We start from the raw sequence: 25594 nt of genomic DNA, 5'->3' as shown, positions 1-25594 counted from the left end.
GAGAGCCAGAGTCTGCCAGGGAACTACATCTGCATGGTACATCCAGCAGCATCCGTGTTAGGATCTAGAGCAGCAGCTGAATGACCTTTAGCTTATACAGGAGAGTGAGGAGATAATTGTTCAGCATTACAGGGAAGTAGTCACCCCTAATTTGCAGGAGGCAGGTAGCTGTGTGTCTGTCAGGAGAAATTGAAATGTGAATAGGCAGTTAGTGCTGAGCACCCTATGGCCATTCCCCTGAATAATAAACATACCATTTTGGATACTGTTGCAGGTGATGACCTCCCAGGGGAAGGCTACGGAGATCAGGTTACTAGCAATGAGCTTGGGTCTATGGTGGAGAAGGGAAAGAGGGAGAAGAGGGGGCAATAGTGATAGGAGACGGAATAGTCAGAGGAGCAGACAGGAGATTCTGTGGAAGTGAACGGGACACCCGGATAGTGTGTTGCTCTGGTACCAGGGTCAGGGACATTTCAGATCGAGTCCACAACAATTTTATTTCAGTAACCTTTATACTCTTTTATCTCTCTCTCTCTCTCCCCCCCTCCCCCACCCTCATTAACCTATTAATCAGACTGCTCCGTAAACATCAGGATTATCTGGGCAACCCTACCCTCACCTATTACAGATACTCCACTTGGACCTTTCCATCCCCCCCCCCCCCCCCACTGTCCCACCCTCTTTATAAGTTAATATTCTCAGTTTCTGGTTCTGATGATGCATCAGATAAACCTGACAGTTTAACTTTGTTTTCCTTCTGAAATGCTGCCTGCAGTGCTGAGTGCTTCCAATATTTTCAGTTTGCATGTCAGATTTCCAACTACTGTTTTTTTTTAAGTTCATAATCTTGGCTTCACATTTGGCCTTGAAATTAGTATCAGGTCATGCACATGTACCATCAATATGCTCGCTTAGTTCCATCTCCATGACACACACTCTTCCTCAGCCCAAGTGCTCATCAAACCCTCATCCATATATTTTATTACTGCTATTCCAAAGGACTCTTTGCCAACCAGTTATTTCCAACTCTGCATCAGACTGTAGTCATGCAAGATATTTCACCCTCAACTCTTATTTAGTCAACTGCCTGTTGTTCTACTTTGGCTCACAGTCAAGTGACGCCTTGGTTTCAATTCTCTTGTTTTAAACACTCTGGTTTACTTTCTCCCTAATTTTGTGATCTCCCGGTGTCCTATTTCCCCAAGTTCTATTGGCACCCCTCTAACTATGGCCTCTTCAATTCTTTGTTTAGGTGCTCTGTCATTGGAGGCCATTCATTCAAGGCCTCTTAATTAGAATTCACACCTGAAACACATCTGCATCTTTACTTCCGCCATTCTGTGGTTTAAAGCTTGACATTTTGACCAAGCCCATGATCACGTGCCCACATATTACTCTGTATAGCTCAACTCCAATTTTGTTCTGCAACATAATATTCCTACTTTGCGTTATAGTACAGTGCAATTCAGTTAATTGGGACACATCAGAACAAGTACATTCACTGGATGCCCCAATCAGCTAAAGTTTCATGGAAATATTAAAAAGATATGAATAAGGCAAACTGAATAACAAATTATGTATTTAAATTAAATACAGAACAAATTAGAACACTGCCAGTACTCTAATAATAGTATAAAACTGTGTGCTAGTTCTTAACAATTATCAACAGAAGAATTCATCCCTATTGTGTTCTTTTGACTGTAAATGAACAAAATCAATGCAGACATTGTTTGGACTGCCTTCAAACAATGTTGTCAATGATTGCATACACCAAATCTTCCCTTTAATAGTGGCATTCAAGATGGCTGTCAATGCCTTGAAATTATTCGAGCTTCTTAACTTATTTACGCAATGAAATCATTTCATTTTCCATTCCCGGCTGGTTCTGACACCTCCAAGCCTGGATGCTTGAAACCATAATGAGCAAAACAGTCCTAAATTGTCGTATTGATTAGATCTTACCAAAAATTGCTGCTTTTTGAACACACACACACACACACACACACACACACACACACACACACACACACACACACACACACACACACACACACACACACACACACACACACACACACACACACACACACACAGCGCTATTTAAAAACTGTTCACTCAAAGTATGGTGTAGTGCCTAATGGCCTCAGAAGTGCGTGTAATTGGCGCTACTTAGAAACTGTTCAGCAGAAGTTTTGGGCCCCAATTAAGCGGCATAGTGTCCCAGATAAACCAAGTGAATGCCTGCTATTGTGTTGATTCGCTTTTGTTCTTTAAGAGTTGTCACAAATAAGTGGCTGCCCTGATTAACTGATGACCCAAGTAACTGGAATCCACTGTATTCCTTTTACAGAATATTGTAATATAATTATTATGAGCATGGATAATTACATGACACTAAAGTTGTTGTGTTTGGGGAATAGTTGCTGTTGCCATGGCTTTATCAACACCCTGTCAAGATTAATTTGGGTAAACTTCAAGTTTCGACATTCCCTTTAAAATTGTAGCACTTGGTTTATTTTGCCTCTCCATAAAAACACACCATTTGGCATTTCCATACGATTACACTTCATCTGTCCTCTGCCTGCTCATTTGTCAATCTGGCAATGGATCACTGCGGGTTCTGATAAGCTCCTTACTGTTTACCAGATTGTCAGGTTTCCCACCATTTCCCCACTTTGAAATGATCCTCTGTATGTATAAAGTCAGATGATTAACATATATCACAGAGAGCAATTGTCTGAACACATACTTCTGGAGGTAGCAAGCCAGTATGCATCTCTGCGGTCTGAACAAACAACTCTTCATCACTACTTTCTCTAAAGTTAACTTAATAAATGAAAGGTATGGAGATGCATTGAGGTGACAAAATTTTGTAAAATAACCGGTATTTTTCCTTTTTGAGTAATGCAATACATGCAATGGACAGTAGATGTCAGGTTTATCAGCATAGCCATAACTAAAATCATATCCATTATAGTAACTGCATTAAACTGTATTTGTACATTATAGTAGATGCAGGAAATAATTAAAATATAGAGTTTTAATTAATTACAGGTCATGTTTTTCTTTCCAAAATGCTTTCTGTTTTATATTTTAATTACAAAAACTTTGTGGCCTACAAAGCATTACATTTTTATTGTGCACCTGCCACTTTGAAACAAGGAAAGAGGAAGTTATTTGAGGCATTGAAGAATAACAAGTTAAACAGACAGCGAAATCAGTTAGGGTCAATGTTCAATGAGTTACAGTGGGGTTAGTTGGCGTCTGTGTTCCACGTGATGATCTGGTTAGTCTGGGCCTGATTGAGGAACTCTGGGGGCGGGGGGGGGGGGGAGCACCTAGTTGGAGCCTGTGATCAGTGAGTAAGTGTGGGATTATTTGGGGCTTGTGATGGCTACGTTTCGGCAGGGTTACTCAAGACACCCGATGGTAACATTGGCGAAGGTGATTAGAGACCAGGTTCTGTTGCAGGGGTCATAAACAGAGGATTGTTTGTGATTCATCTTATTTAACATTACCATGGACCATCTCAACTGATCACTACCAACATCAGTACATTGCACTGACTTCTGCAGAAACAATGGATGACATCAGGACATCACACGACTTCAGCAAGGGTACTGGCCTGAAAATCAATATAAATACGATCAGGGAATGGCACACGATTAGCAAATGTAAAACACGTACCTCCGTGATTCATAGAAAAGCTGACAGTGTTAATCAAACCCGAGGAATTGACCCAAGGGGGTGTATTAGCAAGGAGAGCTAGAACAGAAAAATTGATGAAAGGTTCTAGAACTTAAGGGTGGGTCAGGTTGTAGCAGAGTCTGGCTTCCAAATGCCTAGGGTCCTCTTGCCACTGGATCAAGTCCCACCTCTCTGAAATATGTGTGTAGTTAGTGTGCAATTGTTACCTTCGCCATATGAATATCAAGATCTGGAACGTCAGACTCAAATATACAGTCCCATCAGTGACAGACCAGAATAGCACACTGCTCTCGCAGAGATTAAAACATTTGGACATTGGCATCAACATAATAAGTGAGAAACAGCAGGCCAGAGACAGTCAGTTTAAAGAGCAAGGCAATGGTACGCTTTCTTCTGAGGAGACAGGAAAGAAAATCGTCTTCAGACAATGTCATCAAGAATGGGATAGTTGGTAGCCTCAGCAACTCCCTCTACGGAAAATGTCTGGTGACACTTTGCCTCACTATTAGTTGAGGTCTGTGAGGTTTTGAGATTTTAAGGTCAGGAGATGGTCAGTAACTAGGATGGGCTTTTGATACCAAAGATATTGGTTATGAGAATTGTGGGCCACAGATTTTGCTTCCATTTGACTGACATAGATGGAGTAGCTCAAGGAAATGTCCTGAGTTAGGTTTCCATCACTGGACTGGCACATGCTCAGGTAAATTTGCTTTGAGTTGAAAGCATCTATGTTGTGTTATCAGCACATTCCAGATTCACAGGGACTAAATCATTCTGACTCTCCTCTGAAAAAGAAATGGTGTCAACATGCATAGTGCTTGACCTTCACAAAGCTAATGTAATGAACAGAAATGCCCTATCAAACTTACAGAGATGTGATTTGATCTGGAAACCATCTTAATTCAGGAAAAAGAATAATTTTCTTTTACACAGCATGCACAAATGACTGCTCCTTCCCTGAACTTTCAGACCATCATCTGAGTTGTGTTTAGTGTACATTTGTGAAGTGCTATTATCACTAACCATTTCATTATACAGGCAGATATTATGTGTGCCATTGTCTTGGCACCAAGCAGATCATGCTGAATTCAACAGGTATTCCCCCAGTTCTGCAGGGTGGGTACCAGCCACGGTTAATTATTTTATTAAATAATAACTAAGATTGAGCCCTCATACAATTTTAATTGAAATGGAGAAGCAATATCACTACTGAAACATACATGTATGTTAACCCAATGCAAAATGTACAGATATCCATGTGCTTTCTTTGAATATTAAATACTTTATCTTATTCTTCAAAAGGTTTTTCACTGGGACCTATTTCAGGATAGCTGTACTATATTAGGGTATAATTTTCTTCATATCTCATCCAGAATTGATTTACAGGATTTAATATACATTTAACATTTAATAAGTAAAAAAGTTAAGAAAATAAATTGATTTATGCAAATTAACTACCAACATTTGAATGTTCCAAAATATGGCTAAGGAGTTGGTGTAGGAGGTTTGGATCATTGGACTCTCCTCCAAGGAAGGTGGGACCTGTACAGAAGAGACGGTTTGCACCTGAAGTTGAAGGAGACTAATATCCTAGTGGGAAGATTTTGCTCGAGCTGCACAGGGGAAGTTTAAACTAGAGTTGCAGGGGATGGGAACCAGAGTGCCAGAGCAGATAGTGGAGCGTTTGTGGAAAAAGATGTTGTTAGGACTTCAGACAAAGTCAGGAAACAAAAGGTTGAGTATGATGCGATTGATGTCCCGAGCAGTTTATATTTCAATCCATAAGTATTATAGGAAAGGCAGAAAGGCAGATGAGCTCAGGGCATGGATCAACACATATAATTATGATAACATAGTAAGACCTGGTTGCAGGAGGGACTGGACCGGCAGCTCAATATTCTGGGACCCCATTGTTTTAGATGTGACAGAGCGGGAGGGATTTCAGGGGGAGGGGTGATATTACTGGTCAGGGAAAATGTCTCGACAGTGCTCAGTCAGGACAGACTGGAGAGCTGTGGAACTGAGGAATAAGAAAGGTATTACCATGTTAATGGGCTTGTATTACAGACCACCCAACAATCTGTAGGGTTTAGAGGAACAAATTTGTAGAGAGATTGCAGACTGTTGCAAGAAACATAAGGTTTTTAGAGTAGGTAACTTCAAATTTCCAAATATTGAGTGGGACTCCCATACTGTTAAAAGGACTAGATGGGATAGAGCTTGTCAAATGTGTTCAGTAATCAGTACATAGAAGTTCCAAAGAAAGATTGTGTGATACTAGATCTCCTATTAGGGAATGAGATAGGGTAGATGATGGAAATTTGCGTAGGGGAACACTTTACATCTAGCAAAATTAATGCCATTAATTTCAAAGTAAATATTGAAAAAGATAGGGCAGGTCTGGGAGTTGAGATTCTAAAGTAGAGAAAGGCCAATTTTGATGGTATCAGAATACCATTGTTGCTGTGGAATATTTCAGGTTGTTTTCTCGTGTAGTTGTACATGGTAAGTGAGGGCCTTCAAATGTAAAACTTGTCAGAATAAAAGATAAAGATAACATGTTTGGGAATCCTGGAGCTTAGGAGAAGGCAATGGCGCCTAACAGCGACTCCTTTGCTTGTATCTTCGGAAACACCTTTATTTCCATCTTTACTATCTCTGTTTTTCCCTTTCAGTATTCTTTTGAAGACCCTAAGCTGGAGTTTCACACTGACTTTGGTTCTTTGCAGGAATGGGAGCTCCTTTCAGGGTTTCATGACTGGCTGTTATTTGAGATGCCAAAGATGTGGCAGGAAATCTGTGTGTCATGGGAGAAGTAAGATCTCTGGCTGTGTGCCCAGAGACCCGAGATCTTTGGGCACAGAGCTCACAAAAAGCAACGCAACGGACTTTCAACATCATAAATCAGTGAGTTGTTTGTTATGTCTCCCCTCTTACTGTGAAATAGAGACACCTCATTCTCCTTATTAGGGAGAGAGAGAGCCTGTGGTATGTTAAATACCGGGTGAATGAGTAGTCTTTGGGGTACTGCAAGTCAGTGTCTTTGCTGTTGCTTTGCTGCACACTTGAGTGCTTAGTGGCAGGTGCCGACGGTTTTCTTGCTGGTGGAGGGGGGGATCATTGTTTTGCTGCTGCTTACACATTGGAGGGGGGAGCTGGAGGGGCTTTGGGGTTCTAACATTTAACTGTCATTCATTCTTTGGGGCACTCCTCTGTTTTTGTGGATGGTTGCGAAGAAAACGTATTTCAGGATGTATATTTTATATATTCCTCTGACATTAAATGTACCTTTGAAACCTTTTCAAAAGATATTGAGGCCCTGGTTAAGAAAAAGAAGAGGTGCATAGCAGGTATAGGCAGGTATGAACAAATGAGGTACTTATGGAGTATCAGAAATTCAAGAGAAATTTCTCTTAAGAAATAAATCAGCAGGGTTAAACTCTAAGATCTGGCCTCAATACACCCTTGCACAATTGTATCCTGGATTTCCTTCTTTGCAGACACGAGTTAGTTTGGAATGGCAAAAACACCTCCACAATCTCCATCAGTAGAAGAGCACCACAGGGATGAGTACTTACTACCCTGTTTTACTCGCTTTACACCTATGACTGTGGGGCTAAATACAGCTCCAACACAATATACAAGTTTGCTGATGACACCCTGTTGTGGGCTGTATCAAAGGTGGTGATGATTCAGCATTCAGGAGGGAGATTGAAAACTTAGCTGAGTGGTGTAATAACAACAATGTTAATAAGACCAAGCACTGATTGTAGACCAAGAGAGGGAAACCAAAGGTCCATGAGCCAGTAATCATCGGAGGATCAGAAGTGGAGAGGGTCAGTAACTTTAAATTCCTGGGTGTCAGCATCTTAGAGCACCTGAATTGGACCCATCATATAAATATGATAACAAAGAAAACACGGCAGCACCTCTACTTCCTTGGGAGTATGCAGGTATTCGGCAGGTCATCAAATCCTTGCCTAGCGTTTATAGATGTGTGGAGGAAAGTGTGCTGACCGGCTGCATTTCGGCTTTGTACGGCCACACTAATGCCTTTGAGCAGAAAAATACGACAAAAGGAATTGGATTTGGCGTAGTATATCACAGGTAAAACCCTCCCAACCATAGAGTACATCTATAAGAAACATTGTTGTAGGAACACAGCATGGATCATCCAAAATCCTTACCTCATGCTCTTTTCTTGCTGCTGCCATCAGGTAGAAGATGCAGGTGCCTCAGGACTCACAACACCAGGTTCAAGAACAGTTACTACCCCTCAACCATCAAGCTCTTAAACAACAAGGAATAACTACTGTATGTTCAACTTCTGGTATCCCCACAACCAATGGTCTCATTTTAAGGTCGCATAATCATGTTATTTCATGTTTGTTATTGACTGCTAATTATTTATATTTGCACTTGCACAGTTTGTTGTCCATTGATCCTGTTTACAGTTGCTGTTCTAGAGATTTGTTAAGTATGCCCATAGAAAATGAATCTCAGAGGTGTATGTGCTGATATGGATGTACTTTGATAATAAATTTTACTTTGAATTTTAAAAGGAGGCAAGAGTTTGCCCTACCAGGCAAGGTGAAGGAGAATCATAAGGTATTCTACAGATATGTTAAGAGGGAAAGGATTGCAAAGTACAAAATTCGTCTCCCAGAAAATCAGAATGTAATCTATGTGCGGAGCCATAAAAGGTGGGGAAGATTTTAAATAGATTTTTTGCATCTGTACATACTTGGCAGACAGACACGGAGTTTATAGAGGTAGGCAAAGCAGCAACGAGGTCATGGACCCTATACAGATTACCGAGAAGGTGCTTGCTGTCTTGAGGCAAAGTAGAGTGGATAAATCCCCAGGGCCTGACAAGGTGTTCCCTCTGACCCTGTGGGAGGCTAGTACAGAAATTGCAGGGACCCTACCAGAGATGCTTGAATCATCTTTAGTGACAGATGAGTTACTGAAGGAGTGAAGGACAGCTAATGTGGTTCCACTATTTAAGAAAAGCTCCAAAAATAAACCAGGAAATTACAGGCCGAGGAGTTTGACATCAGTGGCGGGAAAGTTATTAGAAGCTACTCTAAGGGACCAGATATATGAGTATTTGGATAGACAGGGACTGATTAGGGATAATCATCATGGCTTTGTGTGTGGCTTTGGTTTGATGTTCAACCAATCTTGTAGACTTTTTCAAAGAAATTGCCAGGAAAGTTAATGAACACAAGACAGTGGATGTTGTCTGTATGGACTTTAGCAAGGCATTTGACACAGTCCATTATTGGAGATTGGTCAGGAAGGTTCAGTTCTTGGCATTCGAGATGAGGTAGTAAATTAGATTACACATTGGCTTCGCAGGAGAAGCCAGAGAGTGGTAATAGATTATTGTCTCTCTGACTGAAGGTTTGACAGTAGCGGAATGCCACAGGGATTGGTGCTGGGTCTATTGTTGTTTGTCATCTATATCAATGATCTGGGTGATAATGTGGTTAGCTGGATCAGCAAATTTGCGGATGACACCATGTAGTACGCTGTAAGGGAGGCTATCAGATCTTACAGCGGGATCTGAACCAGCTGGAAAAATGGGCTGAAAAATGGCAGACAAGTGCGAGGTGCTGCACTTTGAAAGGACCAAGGTCTTACACAGTGAACGGTATGGCACTAAGGAGTGTGGTAGAACAAAGGGATCAGGGAATATACGTCTGTAAATCATTGAAAGTGGCATCACAGGTATATAGGGTTACAAAGAAAGCTTTTGGCACATTGACCTTCATAAATCAATGTACTGAATACAGGAAATAGGATGTTATTTGTATTGGTTGACATTGTATGAGATGTTGGTGAAGCCTAATTTGGAGTATTGTGTGACTTTTTGGTCACCTAGCTACAGGAAAGATGCAATTAAGATTGAAAGAGTATAAAGAAAATTTACAAGGATGTTGCTGGGACTGGAGCACCTGAGTTATGAGGAAAGATTGAATGGGTTAGGACTTTATTCCTTGGAGTGTAGAAGGTTGAGGGGAGATCTGATAGAGGTATACAAATTTATGAGGGATATAGATAGGGTAAATGCAAGCAAGCTTTTTCCATTGAGGCTGAGTGGGTCTTCAACTAGAAGTTATGGGTTAAGGTGAAAGATTAAATGTTTAAGAGAAACATAAAGGGAACCTTCTTCACTCAGAGGGCCAGGATGTGTGGAATAAGTTCCACTCAAGTGGTGGATGTGAGGTGGATTTCAAAGTTTAAGAGAAGTTTGGATAGGTACACGGATGGGAGGGATATGGAGGCCAACAGTTCAGATGCAGCTCTATGAAACTAGACAGCTTAAATGGTTCAGTGTGGACTAGAAGGGCCATAGGGATTGTTTTTGTGCTGTACTTTTCTATGACTCTGACTTGGAAATAATGTATATGCTGATGCATCACCACCTTTGATTCGGACAATGACAGTGGTGTAATTGGCAATCTTAAATATGGCATTGGAGCTATGCTTAGCCACACCATCAAGTGAGTAGAGCAGGGACTAAGCACACAGTCTTGTGGTGCACCTGTGCTGATGGAGATTGTAGAGATGCTGTTGCCAATCCAAACTAAAAATGAGGAAATCAAAGATCCAGTTACACAAGAAGATATTACGGCCTAGGTCTTGAAGCTTATTGATTATTTTTGAAGGGATGATGGTATTGAATGTCAAGCTGTAGTTGACAAAGGACATTCTGATGTCCACATGTTCCAGGGTTGAGTGAAGAGTAAATGAAATGGCATCTACTGTGGACCTGTTCTGCCGGTAGGCAAATTGGAGCTGATCCAAGTCTCTTCTCAGGCAGGAGTTGATGTGTTTCATCATTAACCTCTCAAAACACTTCATCACAGTGGATGTAAGTGTTACTGGATGATAGTCATTGAGACAGGTTACCATATTCTTCTTGGGCACCATTATAATCAAAGCAGGTGGGTACTTCAGATTAATGAAGCAAGAGGTTAAAGATATCAGAGAACACAGCAACCAGTTGAAGAGCAGAGGTCTTCACTACTTGGTCAGGAATCCCATCTGGTCCGGATGCTGTCCATGGGTTCACTCTCCTGAAGTATGCTCTCCATCGGCCTCGGAGACTGAAATCACAGGATCTTCGGCGGCTCCGGGAGGTTGTGAAGATGCCTCCATGTTTTGACGGTCAAGGCAAACATTGAGCTAATCTGGGAGCGAAATTTTATTGTCAAGTATGTCACTTGGTTTCCCTTTGTAGAAGGTGATAGTGTGCAAGTTGCAGTAGGCAAGGGTTAAAGACATCACCGAGACAAGAAAAGCCTGGGCAGTTGTAGTCAAGTGACAGAGACACCTCTGCTGACTATGGACAAGATAAGCGTGGGTGACTGCAGCATCGTGTGCTCAAGCCAGATGAGTGAGTTTGCAGTGATAGTAATTCGGACAAAGTATATTTAGAAGTTTTGTAAGCTACCAGCAAAAATTAGCCGTTGTTTTCCAATTTCATCTTGGAAACATAAACAGATCATTTGATTTCCATCACAGACACTGATGAGATACGTTATCCCGAAGAGTGTTTCCAAATTGAGAGCCCCAGACTTCCTCACAATGAAAGACCACCAACAGAAAACACAGATAATTCCCGAAGGGATACAAGAAAGCACTTTCCCATGTACCAGCTTGTAAGAATTTTCCCAGGAATATTGGCAGAGATTTTGGAGCTGCTCAAATGAGGTTTCAAGTGAGGAATGTCCGACTACCTTTAAATATGACTTTTGGTTTTGTTCCTCATTAATTTGCTGAGAAACATCCAATCACTCTGAGTGGTAATAACTATTGTTTAGAAGCACCCTTGCAACATTTACAGACTGAAATTAATTGTCTATCAGCTTATAACAAGTTATCTAATTCTACAGTTGAAACTCATTGAGAGACAACTTGTAACCAAGAGAAATCCCAGCCACCTTCTTCCACCTTTCTGTGTCAGTAGGTGAACGGAGAGTTTCCAGTTTCAAACCAGTGGTAAAAATATTCAGCAGCTGAGGTAGCTCGAGATCACATGAATTAACATTTCAAGTTTGTGGCCTTTCAGGGTGAAAGATTATTGATATACAATGTTTGCTTTTATTTTCTCACATTCACATTTTTATTTCCAAGTTTCCAGCATCTTGCTTTCAAAACTTCTTTGTATTAGATAGATAGATAGATAGATAGTTAGATACTTTATTCATCCCCATGGGGAAATTCAACTTTTTTTCCAATGTCCCATACACTTGTTGTAGCAAAACTAATTACATACAATACTTAACTCAGTAAAAATATGATATGCATCTAAATCACTATCTCAAAAAGCATTAATAATAGCTTTTAAAAAGTTCTTAAGTCCTGGCGGTAGAATTGTAAAGCCTAATGGCATTGGGGAGTATTGACCTCTTCATCCTGTCTGAGGAGCATTGTATCGATAGTAACCTGTCGTTGAAACTGCTTCTCTGTCTCTGGATGGTGCTATGTAGAGGATGTTCAGAGTTATCCATAATTGACCGTAGCCTACTCAGCGCCCTTCGCTCAGCTACCAATGTTAAACTCTCCAGTACTTTGCCCACGACAGAGCCCGCCTTCCTTACCAGCTTATTAAGACGTGAGGCGTCCCTCTTCTTAATGCTTCCTCCCCAACACGCCACCACAAAGAAGAGGGCGCTCTCCACAACTGACCTATAGAACATCTTCAGCATCTCACTACAGACATTGAATGACGCCAACCTTCTTAGGAAGTACAGTCGACTCTGTGCCTTCCTGCACAAGGCATCTGTGTTGGCAGTCCAGTCTAGCTTCTCGTCTAACTGTACTCCCAGATACTTGTAGGTCTTAACCTGCTCCACACATTCTCCATTAATGATCACTGGCTCCATATGAGGCCTAGATCTCATTCTAGCTGTTCATTAGAGCTCATTCAAGCTGTTCGATAATTTAATGACTTGAATAAGGAATGGCTAAATGCAATATATTGTTAGTGATTATTATTTAAGGTGATGTGCTAATCTCAAATATATTTTATGGCAAATTGCTGGAACTGTGCAGTTTCTTTTCTTAAGATAGATGATACCCATGAATGATCTCCAAATTGTGAACATAAAAATTGAGAATTACTTCTGTAGAAAATAAAAACAAAGATGTTTTACATGTGCAATGGGTCAGACAGTATTTATGAAAAAGAAAGTAGATTAAAATTTAAAGTCAATGAGTCAAGGACACTTGGTTACTCTTGCTTGCATATTTCCAACAGTCTTATGTATAGAAGAACAGCCAGTGGATAAGGCACCCAATAAAAAGCTGCCATTCCAAGCTATTATTAAAAAGAGCTTCTTTCAGATTGTTTTATTGAAATACATAGTTGAAATATACAATTTTAGAATAGCAACTTTTTCTTTGCTATATTTGATTGTGTACCTTCAGCCAAAAGGCCCTTGGAGAATTGTTAAATGTGCTTTCCAAAAACAATGCCAGAAACTATTGTCAAACCATTGGGGCCTGTCTTCCCCACCCTACAAGGAAGTACAACTACCTTCCTTCCAATCTTATGTCTGTTTGCTTTCTGTTGCTTATATACGGTGAATTCAAAGCATACTCAAGAGAATGCACATCCTGTGATGTTCAGTGTTTAGTTATATTTAACAGAGCATTAATTTCAATCTTTGCTTTTAAGCCTCTTGGGAGCTATAAAGCTTTCAGATCACTGAAGCTAATTCCAACATCAGTGCTCATGAGCATTGTTCCTTGTCCCTTCCTGTACCTTTACCCATGGTTTGGTAGGAGTATGGAGAGGAATTAGTCTTCAAGGGGAAATTTCTCTTCTCTGTACTTGACTAATAGAGTGCCTTGGCCAATCAGTGGTAAATCTGATGTTCCCTCTCTGCATATTTTCCAAATAGTGCAACTGTGGCTTTTATTATCTGCATCAACAACTGAGCGCAAATTGTTCATATTATTATCTCATATATTAACACCTCCAGAATTGCTGTATTGAAATTGAAGGCAAAAAAAATCCTAGATTAGTATTTAAGCTCAGAGGAATTATTTTTTTTCATTTTCTTGATGCAGCTTTTTTGGCAAGATCAGCATCTATTGCTCATCAACAGTTGCTTTTGAGATAGTGCAGGTATTTCCACAAAATTGATAATTTAGCTAAGTTGGGTTGAGTTATGTCTGGGTAGGTGATGATCATGTTTACTCTATTCTTATCTTTCTTAGTAGGTCACCATATCAATCACATTTGTCTTATACCACATTGCTAAGGCATCCTGAGATATTTTTCATTGTTAAGGCTGCTTCATTATTTACAGAAGAGTTTCTCTAGATGCTGGAAATCCAGAACAACAGACACAAAAAGCTGGAGGTACTCAACAGTTCAGGCAGCATCTATAGAAATGAATAAATATTTAATAATTTGAGCCAAGACGCTTCATTAGGACTGGAAAAGGGTAGGGGAAGATGACAGAATAAAAAGGTGGGTAGAGGGAGAATGAAGACACGCTAGAAGGTGATAGGTGAGACCAGATGGGTGTGGTAAGTAAAGGGCTGGAGAAGAAGGAATCTGATAAGAGAGGAGAGTGGATCATGGAAGAAAGGGAAGAAGGAGGGTCACCAGGGAGAGGTGATAGGCAGGTGAGGAGAAGATGTAAGAGGCCAGAGTAGGGAATAAAAGAAGAGGGAGATGGGAATGGAAAAATATTACCAGAATGAAAAATTGATGTTCATCAGGTTGAAGAATATGAGATGCTAGTCCTCCACCCTGACAGTGGCCTCATATGGAATGGAAATGGGGATAGGAATTAAAACAGTTGGCTACCAGAAAATTCTTTGCAGTGGACAGCAAGAGCTCAATTTTGCATACTCAAACAACAACTGCAATGAAATCCCATGTAAACTGCTGTCATAAGTTATTTCCCATATTGTATGTTTCCATTTCTGTGGACATTAGGATAACTTACTTTGTTGTGACAATCATTGACATGAAGGAGATACAGGGGAGGAATTTCACTGTTATAAATTCTCAACTTAATCAGGGGTCAGTCAGTGTGCCAGTCTCAACATTTTAAATTGAAAGAACCTCTTCAGCTGTCCTTGCATCAATTTGCTTCTCCTGACTATCAATTATTTACACAGTGCTTCAATGCTAACTCATGAATGTGCAAACAAAGGGGATCTGAAAGCCTGAATTTGCCCTCCCCAGCCAATATAACCCACATTTACAAAATAATTGCATGCACATAGCACTTATAGCACTGGGAAACATCCCAAGGCAGTTCACTGAAGGGCAATCAGACAAGGAAAATAGATGCTGTGCCAGGGAAACTTCTTTCCCATTCCTTAAGTAGCTGCTCTGAACAATCCAGAAGTCTACTCATCAATATTGAATTGATTTATCAATGAAAATCATGTAATTTCATCTCCTAATGGCCAGGAATGTACTCAAACTCTGCTCTGCCAGAGCTTTGGTTCAATTGCCATTGAGGTGGAAATTTAAAAATGCATCTCTGAATCCTGATGAAGTGATATTGACACTGATTCTCTTTCCACAAATGCTGCTTGAGCTACTGAGAGTTTCAGGCATTTTGTGTTCTCTTTCCAATTGCCAGCAAATGCCGCTTTTGTTTCAACCTCTGTATCCTGCCTGCTTCATGTCTATCAATTTCTTTCTCTAAACAACTTCTGTCTTGGACATATGTGACACTTAGTTAAGTAGATAGTTTTTCATGTGGAGCTTTAGAATCAGAGAGTTGAAGAATACTACAGCAGAGAAACGGGCCCTTTGGCCTGTCTAGTTCATGCCAAACTATTGTTCTGCCTAGCCCCACTGATCTGCACCTGGATGTGTGAGCTTTGCCTGTGGCAAATTTCTTCAAGCTTTTTGAATCCTTCCAAGTTCAAAAGCATTGAAAAAGTTGTAAATAAGATAGTGCCATAGTTTCATGAAAAGCTTTTGGATTTCTAAGCAATTTATATTTAAAGGATAAAAAGATACAAATGTTTTTCAAAAACATATCTCAACTAGAATAATGTTCTAATAATCTGTACTGTATTTCTCCTATTCTATTTCTTTACAATACAGAAGGATACCATTTGGCCCATTGACCTATGTTGTCTTTTAAGGCAATTTCAGCATATCCATCCACTCGCTCATTTCCATATTAACCCTTTTCTCTCATATGCCTTTCAGCCTCTGCCACCCACTCGCAATGTTTCTAATTAAGAAATACTGTACCTAAATAGTATATTAATCTGGAGAATACGGAACTGTACACCCACCTGGGAGTTATGTCATCAAAGTCTACTCTGGTAAGTTTAGAAATAAATTCAACAACTTGTGAGTTGGCATTGAGTGAATGGATCAAAACTGCCAGATTATTCTGAATATCCAACTTCTTTAGTGTTAATAGATCTTCATATTAAGCCATTAATTATTCTTTTTGCAGCTGCTATCTGATCTGTTGAGTGTTTCCAGCATTTGCCTTTATTTTGGGTTTTTCATGTAGCTTTTTCATTTTCAATTTTAAGTGCAATGTTTTTTGCAAATTGATCTCCATATAAGATTTCGTAAAGCTTTTGCCTGTTCTCAAAGCAATCAGAAATGACAGGAATAAGTGAAAAGGTAAATATACACTAATATACTTGGAGAGAAATTTTAAATACTGTTGAATGAACAATAACTGTTTCATTGTTAACATCACATTCCTGAAGGAAAAGTTTTGAATTTTGTTCATTAGAAGTACAAAGAAATATTTAAATATCAATCAACTCCTTTATTTAGCAATAACTATCAATAGCTATGATAACTGGTTAAATTGCATTTCCACTGCTGATTTAATTTTGATCTATAATGCTACATTTTTGCTTCTTCTATTCATTCCCTATACTTACTTTAATCTACCATTGGTCCTTGACTAATCCAAATGGGTTTTTATCCCCTTCCTGGATCAATTGCATTCTAAGATTTTGTTCAATAATTTTTTAATTAAAAGTCAAGCTGAGCATAATTTAGGATTTTCTGTTTGGAATTCAAGCTAACATCTTTTGGTAAATTATTGAAAAGAGTAAGTAGCACATAGCTATCATATTATACCATCCTAGTAATGGAAAGATTAAACTGCCTCCATGAAATTGCTGTGATTCCTCTTTCTACAAAAAGCCATCTTAACAATAAATTCATTAATGCCTTCAGTAAAAGTGAATGACTATAATAATAGGTTTATTGATATTAATGCACAAGCTAGCTTTAGCTTCTTAGTCTTAAGTCAACATCTGGCCACAAGGAACCAGATGAATTGAAGCCATTAAGTTCCGTCAAATTCAACTTCATATTTATAAAATACTAACCTGTGTGTGAGTTAGGATGTTGAAGTCTGAAGTGCTTCATGATGAAGAGTCAGTGAGCTCAAGGTTAGATTGGCAAGAAAGGAAGATACCAACAATCCCCAAGTCCACAAGTCAAACATCAGTATAGCAGGGGTCACAAGGACAGGTGACTCCTCTCCCTCCACAGGTCACTTGGGTTGGAAATCTGAGTGAGTCCAGAAATTGAGAAGAATGGAAGTCCAGAACCCGTGCTTGGCAAGTCCTGTTTCATGGCCCGAAGGTCAAACCCATGACTGGCAAGTCATGGGGTCAAGGCCCAAATGTCAGACCAGTGATTGACGAGTCCTGGGGTCGATATCCAGAGATCAGTGAAAGCAAAACCAAAGGTCAAACTCCAGAGCTCGGTGAACCTGGAGGTAAAAAGCCCCAAGGTCGAAGACTGAAGTCAGTGAGTCTGGAGGTAAGGCACAAAAGTCAAGTCTGTGAGTGTGGGCCAAGGTCTAGAAGTTAGAGGCCTGAATTCTGCAAGTCTAAGAGTCTGGAGTGGAAGACTGGAGTCCTGAAGCTGGCCTGTCCTAGGGTTAGTTGCCTATCTGTTGGTTGAGATGGAAAAGGGTTTGTTTTGCTATCGTTATCTTATTTTGTTCTGTTGATGTTGTTGTTGTTGCTGCTGCTTGTGTTGTTCTGATGAATACTGTGAGTATGCTATGTTGGTGCTGGAATATCTGATAACACTTGCTGGCTGCCCCCAGCACATCCTTGTGTGTGTTGTTTGTTAACTTAACTGATACATTTTACTGTACATGCATAAATAAATCTGAACCTGAACTAATTAACTAGAAATTACAATGAGAGATGACTATCTGAGTACAAATTTAAATGATATTTTGAAGGATTAAAGTTAATTTTGTAAGCACTTCCATTAAACAGTGGGCCTGTTGTATAAGTCCTTTCTTATTCTTCAATAACTTCGTGCCTGCAAAATTCTGATTTTTAAATTCTATCTCAATTCTTCAATGTCCTCACCACTCCCTAATTCTGAAACTCTTTCCAAGCTTGAACCTTCCAAAATCTCTGTATTTCTCTGTTTCTCACCTTCGGTGCATTTCCCAGTTCCTACAGCATGGCATTGGCATTCTTTCACCTAAGACTTACATTCTGAGATTTCCTGCCTACACGTTCCCATTCTTTCTGCTTCTTCAGTGCTTTTTGGAATGTCTCAAAGAACTGTTTTAAGATCTAAGTCTTCACCTTGATGTGAAATTTTGCCTGATTCCAACCCTGTGAAACACCTTGGGAGTCTTTTAAATCATGTCATAAATTATGTTGTTTTTCCATTCTTTCGATCCAAAGCTTTAATCTCCCAGAATTTTCTGCTTTTCTTTGCACATCTGCAGGATTTCCTCTTGCAGTCGACTTGCTAAATATTCATTTACCCATTACTTAAATTTAGCTTAGATTTGGATTTTGATGACTGTCAGGAATGGAGCAGCTAAGAAGGCAGGGAGGCTGATCTATCAGCATGTTGGAATAAGATAGATAATATATTCAACAACATACCCTGAAATCAGCTAGTCAGAAATGATGAACCCTTATGAGCCTGTTTTCCATGCAATACTTGATTAACAATTAATTCTTGTCATTACAGTCAACAATTCCACAGGGAAGGTGTTTATGAAATCCTTTTAAGGATTTAAAATCTCTTCACTATCACGGTATGGAGAGGCAACTGCACAGGATTAGAGAAAACTGCAGAGGGCTGAGAATTCAGCCATCTCCATCATGGGCACTAGTCTCCCTGGCATTAAGAGAGATGATGCAACATCTATCATTGATATCCGTCACCCAGGACATGATCTCTTCTTATTATTACTACCATTGGGGAAGAGGTACAGGAGACTGAAGACACACACTCAACATTTCAGGAACAACTTCTCCAATTTGGCATATAAGTCCTGCAGGGACAATGAACCAACCCCTGAATACCTCACTATTTTTTGCTCTGTTTGTGCACTATTCTCTGAAAAAATATCTATCTATCATACTGCTTACACACGTAAGAACAGAAGACAATCAAAAGCTGGCAATGTGGTAAACCCCACGAGTGTGAATCGCATCCACATGAACAAACAAGCACCCTTCATTTGTAACAATTGTCTTGGTCAAGTAAATCCTGGATTTAGGTATAGAATTGTTAATGTGCAATAAAATCCAGATCGATTGGCCCCAATTCTATATCTGGATCCAGTTAAATTATTGCACGACCGGCAGTGACTTGGGTTGCTTCGAGCTTCTTTCTGATCCTTCGGAAATCGTTTTACTCGTTTCAGTTTGAAGGGGAAAATGTTCTTTGAAAAACATTAACACGGGTTACAAACATAATACAGACACCGCCTTGAAATCGCACCATGCTAAATCCCGCTGCAAACACTTCGAACAGTCCATCACTCAACGAAGCAGTTAACTCGTTTAAATTAAGTAAAATCTTCAAAACAAGTGCAACAATTCGAGACTGAGGTGTTATTTTTGTATTCATGTGACACTGTTTTATCAGCCTCTATCAATCTTTCACAATTTCTCAGCAGGATCTTACTGGTAGAAACTTCAGCCAAACTAACCCGCAAGAAGAGGCGTAAATACGTTTGACATTATATGCACAGAGTTTTAAAGAGATACGAGGAAGATACATAGAAACATATATGTGTCATATTCTAGTACATAGGATCTTTCAATAACAACCCTTTCCTCACGGTGTATGTGTGACCCAGATGTATATATCCGATAACTTTTGAAAATGATTTATTGGTCATGATGAGGATCACTTTAAAAAAAAACAGCGATCTCCACTCACCTTCTGGACAATTGAAATGAAACTTACCTGAAGTGATAAAATCCAGAACATCGCTCTCTGAAGAACCATGTTGTTAGGCAGGGTTGTGCGATCGTTCTTCTTGCCCCATATCCAGTTTAGCTTTCTCACCAAACGCCGGACTTCTCGTGTTTAGAAACTCCCGGTTAGATAAAAATAAAGGACCAAGTTAATCCCTCCCGAGGCGCTCGTGAGGGCTTTAGATCAATATCCAGCAACTTTGTTGACGAATATTCAGAACTAAAACTGTTCTCGCTGCTCATTTAACTCCCTTGATTTTGCGAGAACATCCCAGCTACTCTCTCTCTCTCTCTCTCTCTCTCTCGCCAACCCCGCCCCTATCCCCGCCCATTCGTAGATGGGGAAGCCCCAGTTTAAGCCTCTCCACCAGCGCATCTCTCTCCGTGCCTCTCCCCGGCACGAACATGATTCCAAATTCAATCTTTCACAGGAGATTGGGTTAACTTCACTGCCTCGGCTTAATGCCATGGATCAAGTTTGTGTGTTATGGAAAGGGACGGGTTGTGACACAAGAAGATGATCAGTGTCTCTTGTATGCTGATGATTTTTTTTAAAAAGTTATCCCTCTACACAACACCTATGTTTGACCTGGCACAGCACTGTATCGATTCAGGACTGGATGCTATTTCCCAGTTCTATTCTTATAGTAATAAAAAAGTTGTTTGGGATTGAAAGACGAATTAGTTTATCTTCAGCGGTAATTGGTGTACTGTTTGACAAGGCAGCGGAGATCATATTCCGCAGACAATTACCATCCTGCTATCTTATATCTCATGCTGCCTGTGGTGTTGAGTTTCGGGATCTTTGCAAAGGTTTACTGAAATCTTTGAAGACAGGCACGTAGGGATTGGCTGTGGGAGTAATTGGAAGATCAAAACGCAGACCAGACCAGTGCTTCATTCAATACAAAACGTGTTGCTCACATTTGAGTAGCAACACTCGCATGGACTGGCTGGCTTGATTTCAAGTTGTGGTGTCAGTGAACGACAGAAGGTCAGAACGCAGGCAAAGCCGAAAGTGGAGCAGTGACTTGTTCTTTCCGGGTTCTGTTGTGTGCATGGTAATTGCGTTAGTATCTGATGAAAGTTCATGCCTCCGCTCGGCACTGTTATGGAAGTAATCACTTATTAAATTTTTCTCCACAACTTTAATTCTGTTTGAGGTCATTCATTAAAAAATACAATACCCCTGTAATTATGGCAACAGGTAACATTCCGTGGGTATTGGGTCGACTTTTTTGTTTTGCACACCATCAGCATCCAGAATGGGAATATACTCGAGGGTGTATTTGTTTACCAAAGTGATAGCTTAAGTTTCTGATCAAACTTGTTCACACAATCAAAAACATAGCGCTTTTCGAGAACCAATACAATCACTGTTTTCAGAAGTAATAATTTACTGTTTTACCTCACATAAAAAATATTTCTTGATACAATTAAGACTGCCAACCTGATGTAGTTTCATTACTACAAATGGAATCGGGCTCTCAGGTATAATTAGTATAACTAATGGGAAGTTGCTATGGAAATTAATTTAATCTGGGGCTATAGCCTGGTTTTCTGCATCAGTGTGATTTTTATAAAATTACCATATTGCTCTAAACGATTTCAGATTTGATCATCCTTATTTATTAATTAATATTGTTTTGCAAATGGCATTTACCTCCAGATACCAATGCAAGGTATGAAAGATCATAGAAGAAAATTGTACTATTATCAGCCACATTCAATACTGTATCTGCATTGTCAACCAATCAATAACATAAAAATCCATTGACTACACCATTGTCAATGTTAGAAAACATGTGGATAAATCTCCAGATCCTGACAGGATATTCCCTAGGACCTTGAGGGAAGTTAGTGTAGAAATAGCAGGGGCTCTGACAGAAATATTTCAAATGTCATTAGAAATGGGGATGGTGCCAGAGGATTGGCGTATTGCTCATATTGTTCCATTGTTTAAAAAGGGTTCTAAGAGTAAACCTAGCAATTATAGGCCTGTCAGTTTGACGGCAGTGGTGGGTAAATTAATGGAAAGTATCCTTAGAGATGGTATATATAATTATCTGCATAGACAGGATCTGATTAGGAACAGTCAGCATGGATTTGTGCGTGGAAGGTCATGTTTGACAAATCTTATTGAATTTTTTGAAGAGGTTACGAGGAAAATTGACGAGGGTAAAGCAGTGGGTGTTGTCTATATGGACTTCAGTAAGGCCTTTGACAAGGTTCTGCATGGAAGGTTAGTTAGGAAGGTTCAATCATTAGATATTAATATTGAAGTAGTAAAATGGATTCAACAGTGGCTGGATGGGAGATGCCAGAGAGTAGTGGTGGATAACTGTTTGTCAGGTTAGAGGCCCGTGACTAGTGGTGTGCCTCAGGGATCTGTACTGGGTCCAATGTTGTTTGTCATTTACATTAATGATCTGGATGATGGGGTGGTAAATTGGATTAGTGAGTATGCAGATGATACTAAGGTAGGTGACGTTGTGGATAATGAAGTAGGTTTTCAAAGTTTGCAGAGATTTAGGCCAGTTAGAGTGGGCTGAATGATGGCAGATGGAGTTTAATGCTGATCAGTGTGAGGTGCTACATTTTGGTAGGAATAATCCAAATAGGACTTACATGGTAAATGGTAGGGCATTGAAGAATGCAGTAGAACAGAGTGATCTAGGAATAATGGTGCATAGTTCCCTGAAGGCAGAATCTCATGTGGATAGGGTGGTGAAGAAAGCTTTTGGTATGCTGGCCTTTATAAATCAGAGCATTGAGTATAGGAGTTGGGATGTAATGTTAAAATTGTACAAGGCATCGGTAAGGCCGAATTTGGAGTATTGTGTACAGTTCTGGTCACCGAATTATAGGAAAGATGTCAACAAAATAGAGAGAGTACAGAGAAGATTTACTAGAATGTTATCTGGGTTTCAGCCCTAAGTTACAGAGAAAGGTTGAACAAGTTAGGTCTTTACTCTTTGGAGAGTAGAAGGTTGAAGGGTGACTTGATAGAGGTATTTAAAATTATGAGGGGGATAGATAGAGTTGACGTGGATAGGCTTTTTCCATTGAGAGTAGGGGAGAGTCAAACAAGAGGACATAAGTTGAGAGTTAGGGGGCAAAAGTTTAAGGGTAACACGAGGGGGAATTTCTTTACTCAGAGAGTGGTAGCTGTGTGGAACGAGCTCCCAGTAGAAGTGGTAGAGGCAGGTTTGGTATTGTCATTTAAAGTAAAATTGGATAGGTATATGGACAGGAAAGGAATGGAGGGTTATGGGCTGAGTGCGTGCTAGTGGGACTAGGTGAGAGTAAGCGTTCAGCACGGACTAGAAGGGCTGAGATGGCCTGTTCCCGTGCTGTAATTGTTATATGGTTAAAACCATATACTATGATTTCATCTTCCACATTATGACACAAGAGAATTGTTAATATGGATTTGTCCTTTTAAAAACTGAGCTTTTAACATTAAATACTTTATAGATAATTGCTAACATCCAGTAGTCCAAATTTGTAAAACAACATCTTTTTTTAAGCACTGAATTTCTTTGCAACATTTCAATAATGGAGAGATTATTTACTGAAAATATAGTAATTGGATGTCAGGACCTTTCTATTTGTAACTATCTAGAATGTAATAACCTCATGTTAGCCGTGATTTAGAATTAAGCAATCATCAGTTAATGAGACGACTACATGCCCAGATGTTTATAATTGCAATGATAACATTATTCAAGACAACTTAGTACAGGACCAGCTATAGTTCCATGAGCAACATGATTATATCCAACTCAGAGCTAGTGGATTCATGTCAATTCTGGGGTATGAGCAAAATGCAAATATAAGTTAATTTTTCAGTGCAGCATGTTGCAGGTGCCATCTTTTTGATGAGATGCTAAATGGAGGTCATCACTGGTAATTACAAACAATTCCAGGGCTTTATATTAAAGATCTATAGAGCATCCAAGTGTCACAGTTGATTCTTATTTCTCAACCAAATAACTTGGAAAATAATTATGTATTAACATCTTATAATATTCTTTGAGTGAATTTTCTATTAACAAATACTAACAGACCCCTTTAGTTTATTAGAGCACCAATTCTGATGAATTATAAGTCTGCAACATCAACTCATTTCTCCTTCTGCAGATGCTGCCTGATCTGCTGACACTTCCTGCATTTTCTGTTTCTATTTAAGATTTCCATCATATACAGTAATTAGATTTCCAATTTTTCAGCTTCTTCTTCAGTTGCCCTTCAGGGTCATATATTATTACACAGAATTATACATATAATAAATAATATTATATATATTATTCAGCCCCTTGGGCCTATGCCACTTTCTGGCAAAACAATTCCATCAGTTCCATTCCCCTTTTCCTATTTCCATTAAGCCTTGTAATACAGTCCCTCTGGCTCATCTCCTATGATTCATTTGCGACTTACCTATAATTAACAGCAGCATGCCTTTGGGATGAGGAAAAGAGCAAATGACTTCACTAAAACCCATGTAGTCACAGGGAGAAAGTGCAAACTGCTCACAAATAGCACTGGAGTTGGGATTCAACCCAGGTTATGGGAGCTGCGGGGTAGCAGGACTAACAGAGTTCCAGCATGGTCTCTCTCCAAGGATATTTTGCAACCAATCGATTTTTGTAGATTCTAAATCAGCATCAGTTTATCATCACTGACATACATCATAAAAATTGCTGTTCTGTGGTACTAGTACTCGGTGTCAGGAAATGTAAAAGATTGACACAAATGCTGAGCAGCAGAGACGATTCAGTGGTGAGCAATAACTTTAATAATGAACTGAAAATAACAAGCCATGAGGGGTCAGAAAAAAACCCAAGAGAGAACAGATTCTTAACATGACACATCAGTAAGGTCACTAAAGGCCAGGAGCAGCTGGTTGAAGCTGGCTGGTTCATTGGGTGAACAAGGACAGTGGATGAGAGTTGGGTTTAAGTAGGCTGCAGGTGATGAGTTGGAAATGAGTGACAGGTGACTCCTGCTAGCTGGGCGGAGATTAGGAGCTGTTTGCCTGTGCAGGCCTGACAGGACCTTCCTGCCTATGGCGAGCACCCAATGGCTCAAGATGACAGGTCCGGTGGAACTCCTTCATAAGAGATGGATCCAGGATGAAACTGGATAGAATGCAAGACCCTTCCTCCTGGCTGCACCCTGCCATTTCACCAGGTAGAGCACACCCCATCCAGGAAGATCTGACTCCATCAACCGGTGAACCACGTACATTGGGCCACCTTCCAACACCCTGGGTTCCAGAGGTTCAGTCTCAGATGGGTTGGGTGGTCCATGGACAACAAGTTTGAGGCAGGACACGTGGAAGGTTGGTGTGCTTTTGAGGGACAGTGGAGGCTGGAGATGGTAAGTGACTGGAAGGGTGCAATGGGTAATTATAAAGGGACCAATGAAGCGGGGCAAAAGCTTGTGGGAATGAATATGGAGGGGCAGATCTCAGGTGGACAGCTGGGCACAGTGCCCAGACTGAAATGGTCTGGCTAGGCATGGCCAGAGGTTAATCTGACACCTGTAGACATGGTTGACAGCTCAGATGGCATTCTGTGCCCTCTTCCAAGCATTCCGAAAACAGTGAACTGGAGCCTTAGTGGATGGGACCGCCACTATTGACTCCTCTGTA

The 25594-nt window shown here is 40.1% G+C and overlaps 1 protein-coding gene across 1 annotated transcript in view; it reads right to left on the bottom strand.

Moving 5' to 3' along the window:
- Positions 1–20207, bottom strand: part of LOC140729184 (corticotropin-releasing factor receptor 2) — a 233146-nt gene extending 212939 nt beyond the window's left edge. Inside the window, exon 1 of the mRNA XM_073048666.1 lies at positions 19928–20207. Within this exon, the coding sequence (XP_072904767.1) occupies positions 19928–19969 (42 nt within the window). The 5' untranslated portion in view covers positions 19970–20207. The remainder of the gene's footprint in view (positions 1–19927) is intronic.
- Between the last annotated feature and the right edge of the window lie 5387 nt (positions 20208–25594).

The sequence above is a fragment of the Hemitrygon akajei genome, chromosome 1 (assembly GCF_048418815.1).
Source record: "Hemitrygon akajei chromosome 1, sHemAka1.3, whole genome shotgun sequence".
Lineage (NCBI taxonomy): Eukaryota > Metazoa > Chordata > Chondrichthyes > Myliobatiformes > Dasyatidae > Hemitrygon > Hemitrygon akajei.
The sequence above is the reverse complement of the archived record's forward strand: the minus strand, read 5'-3'. Positions and strand labels throughout refer to the sequence as shown.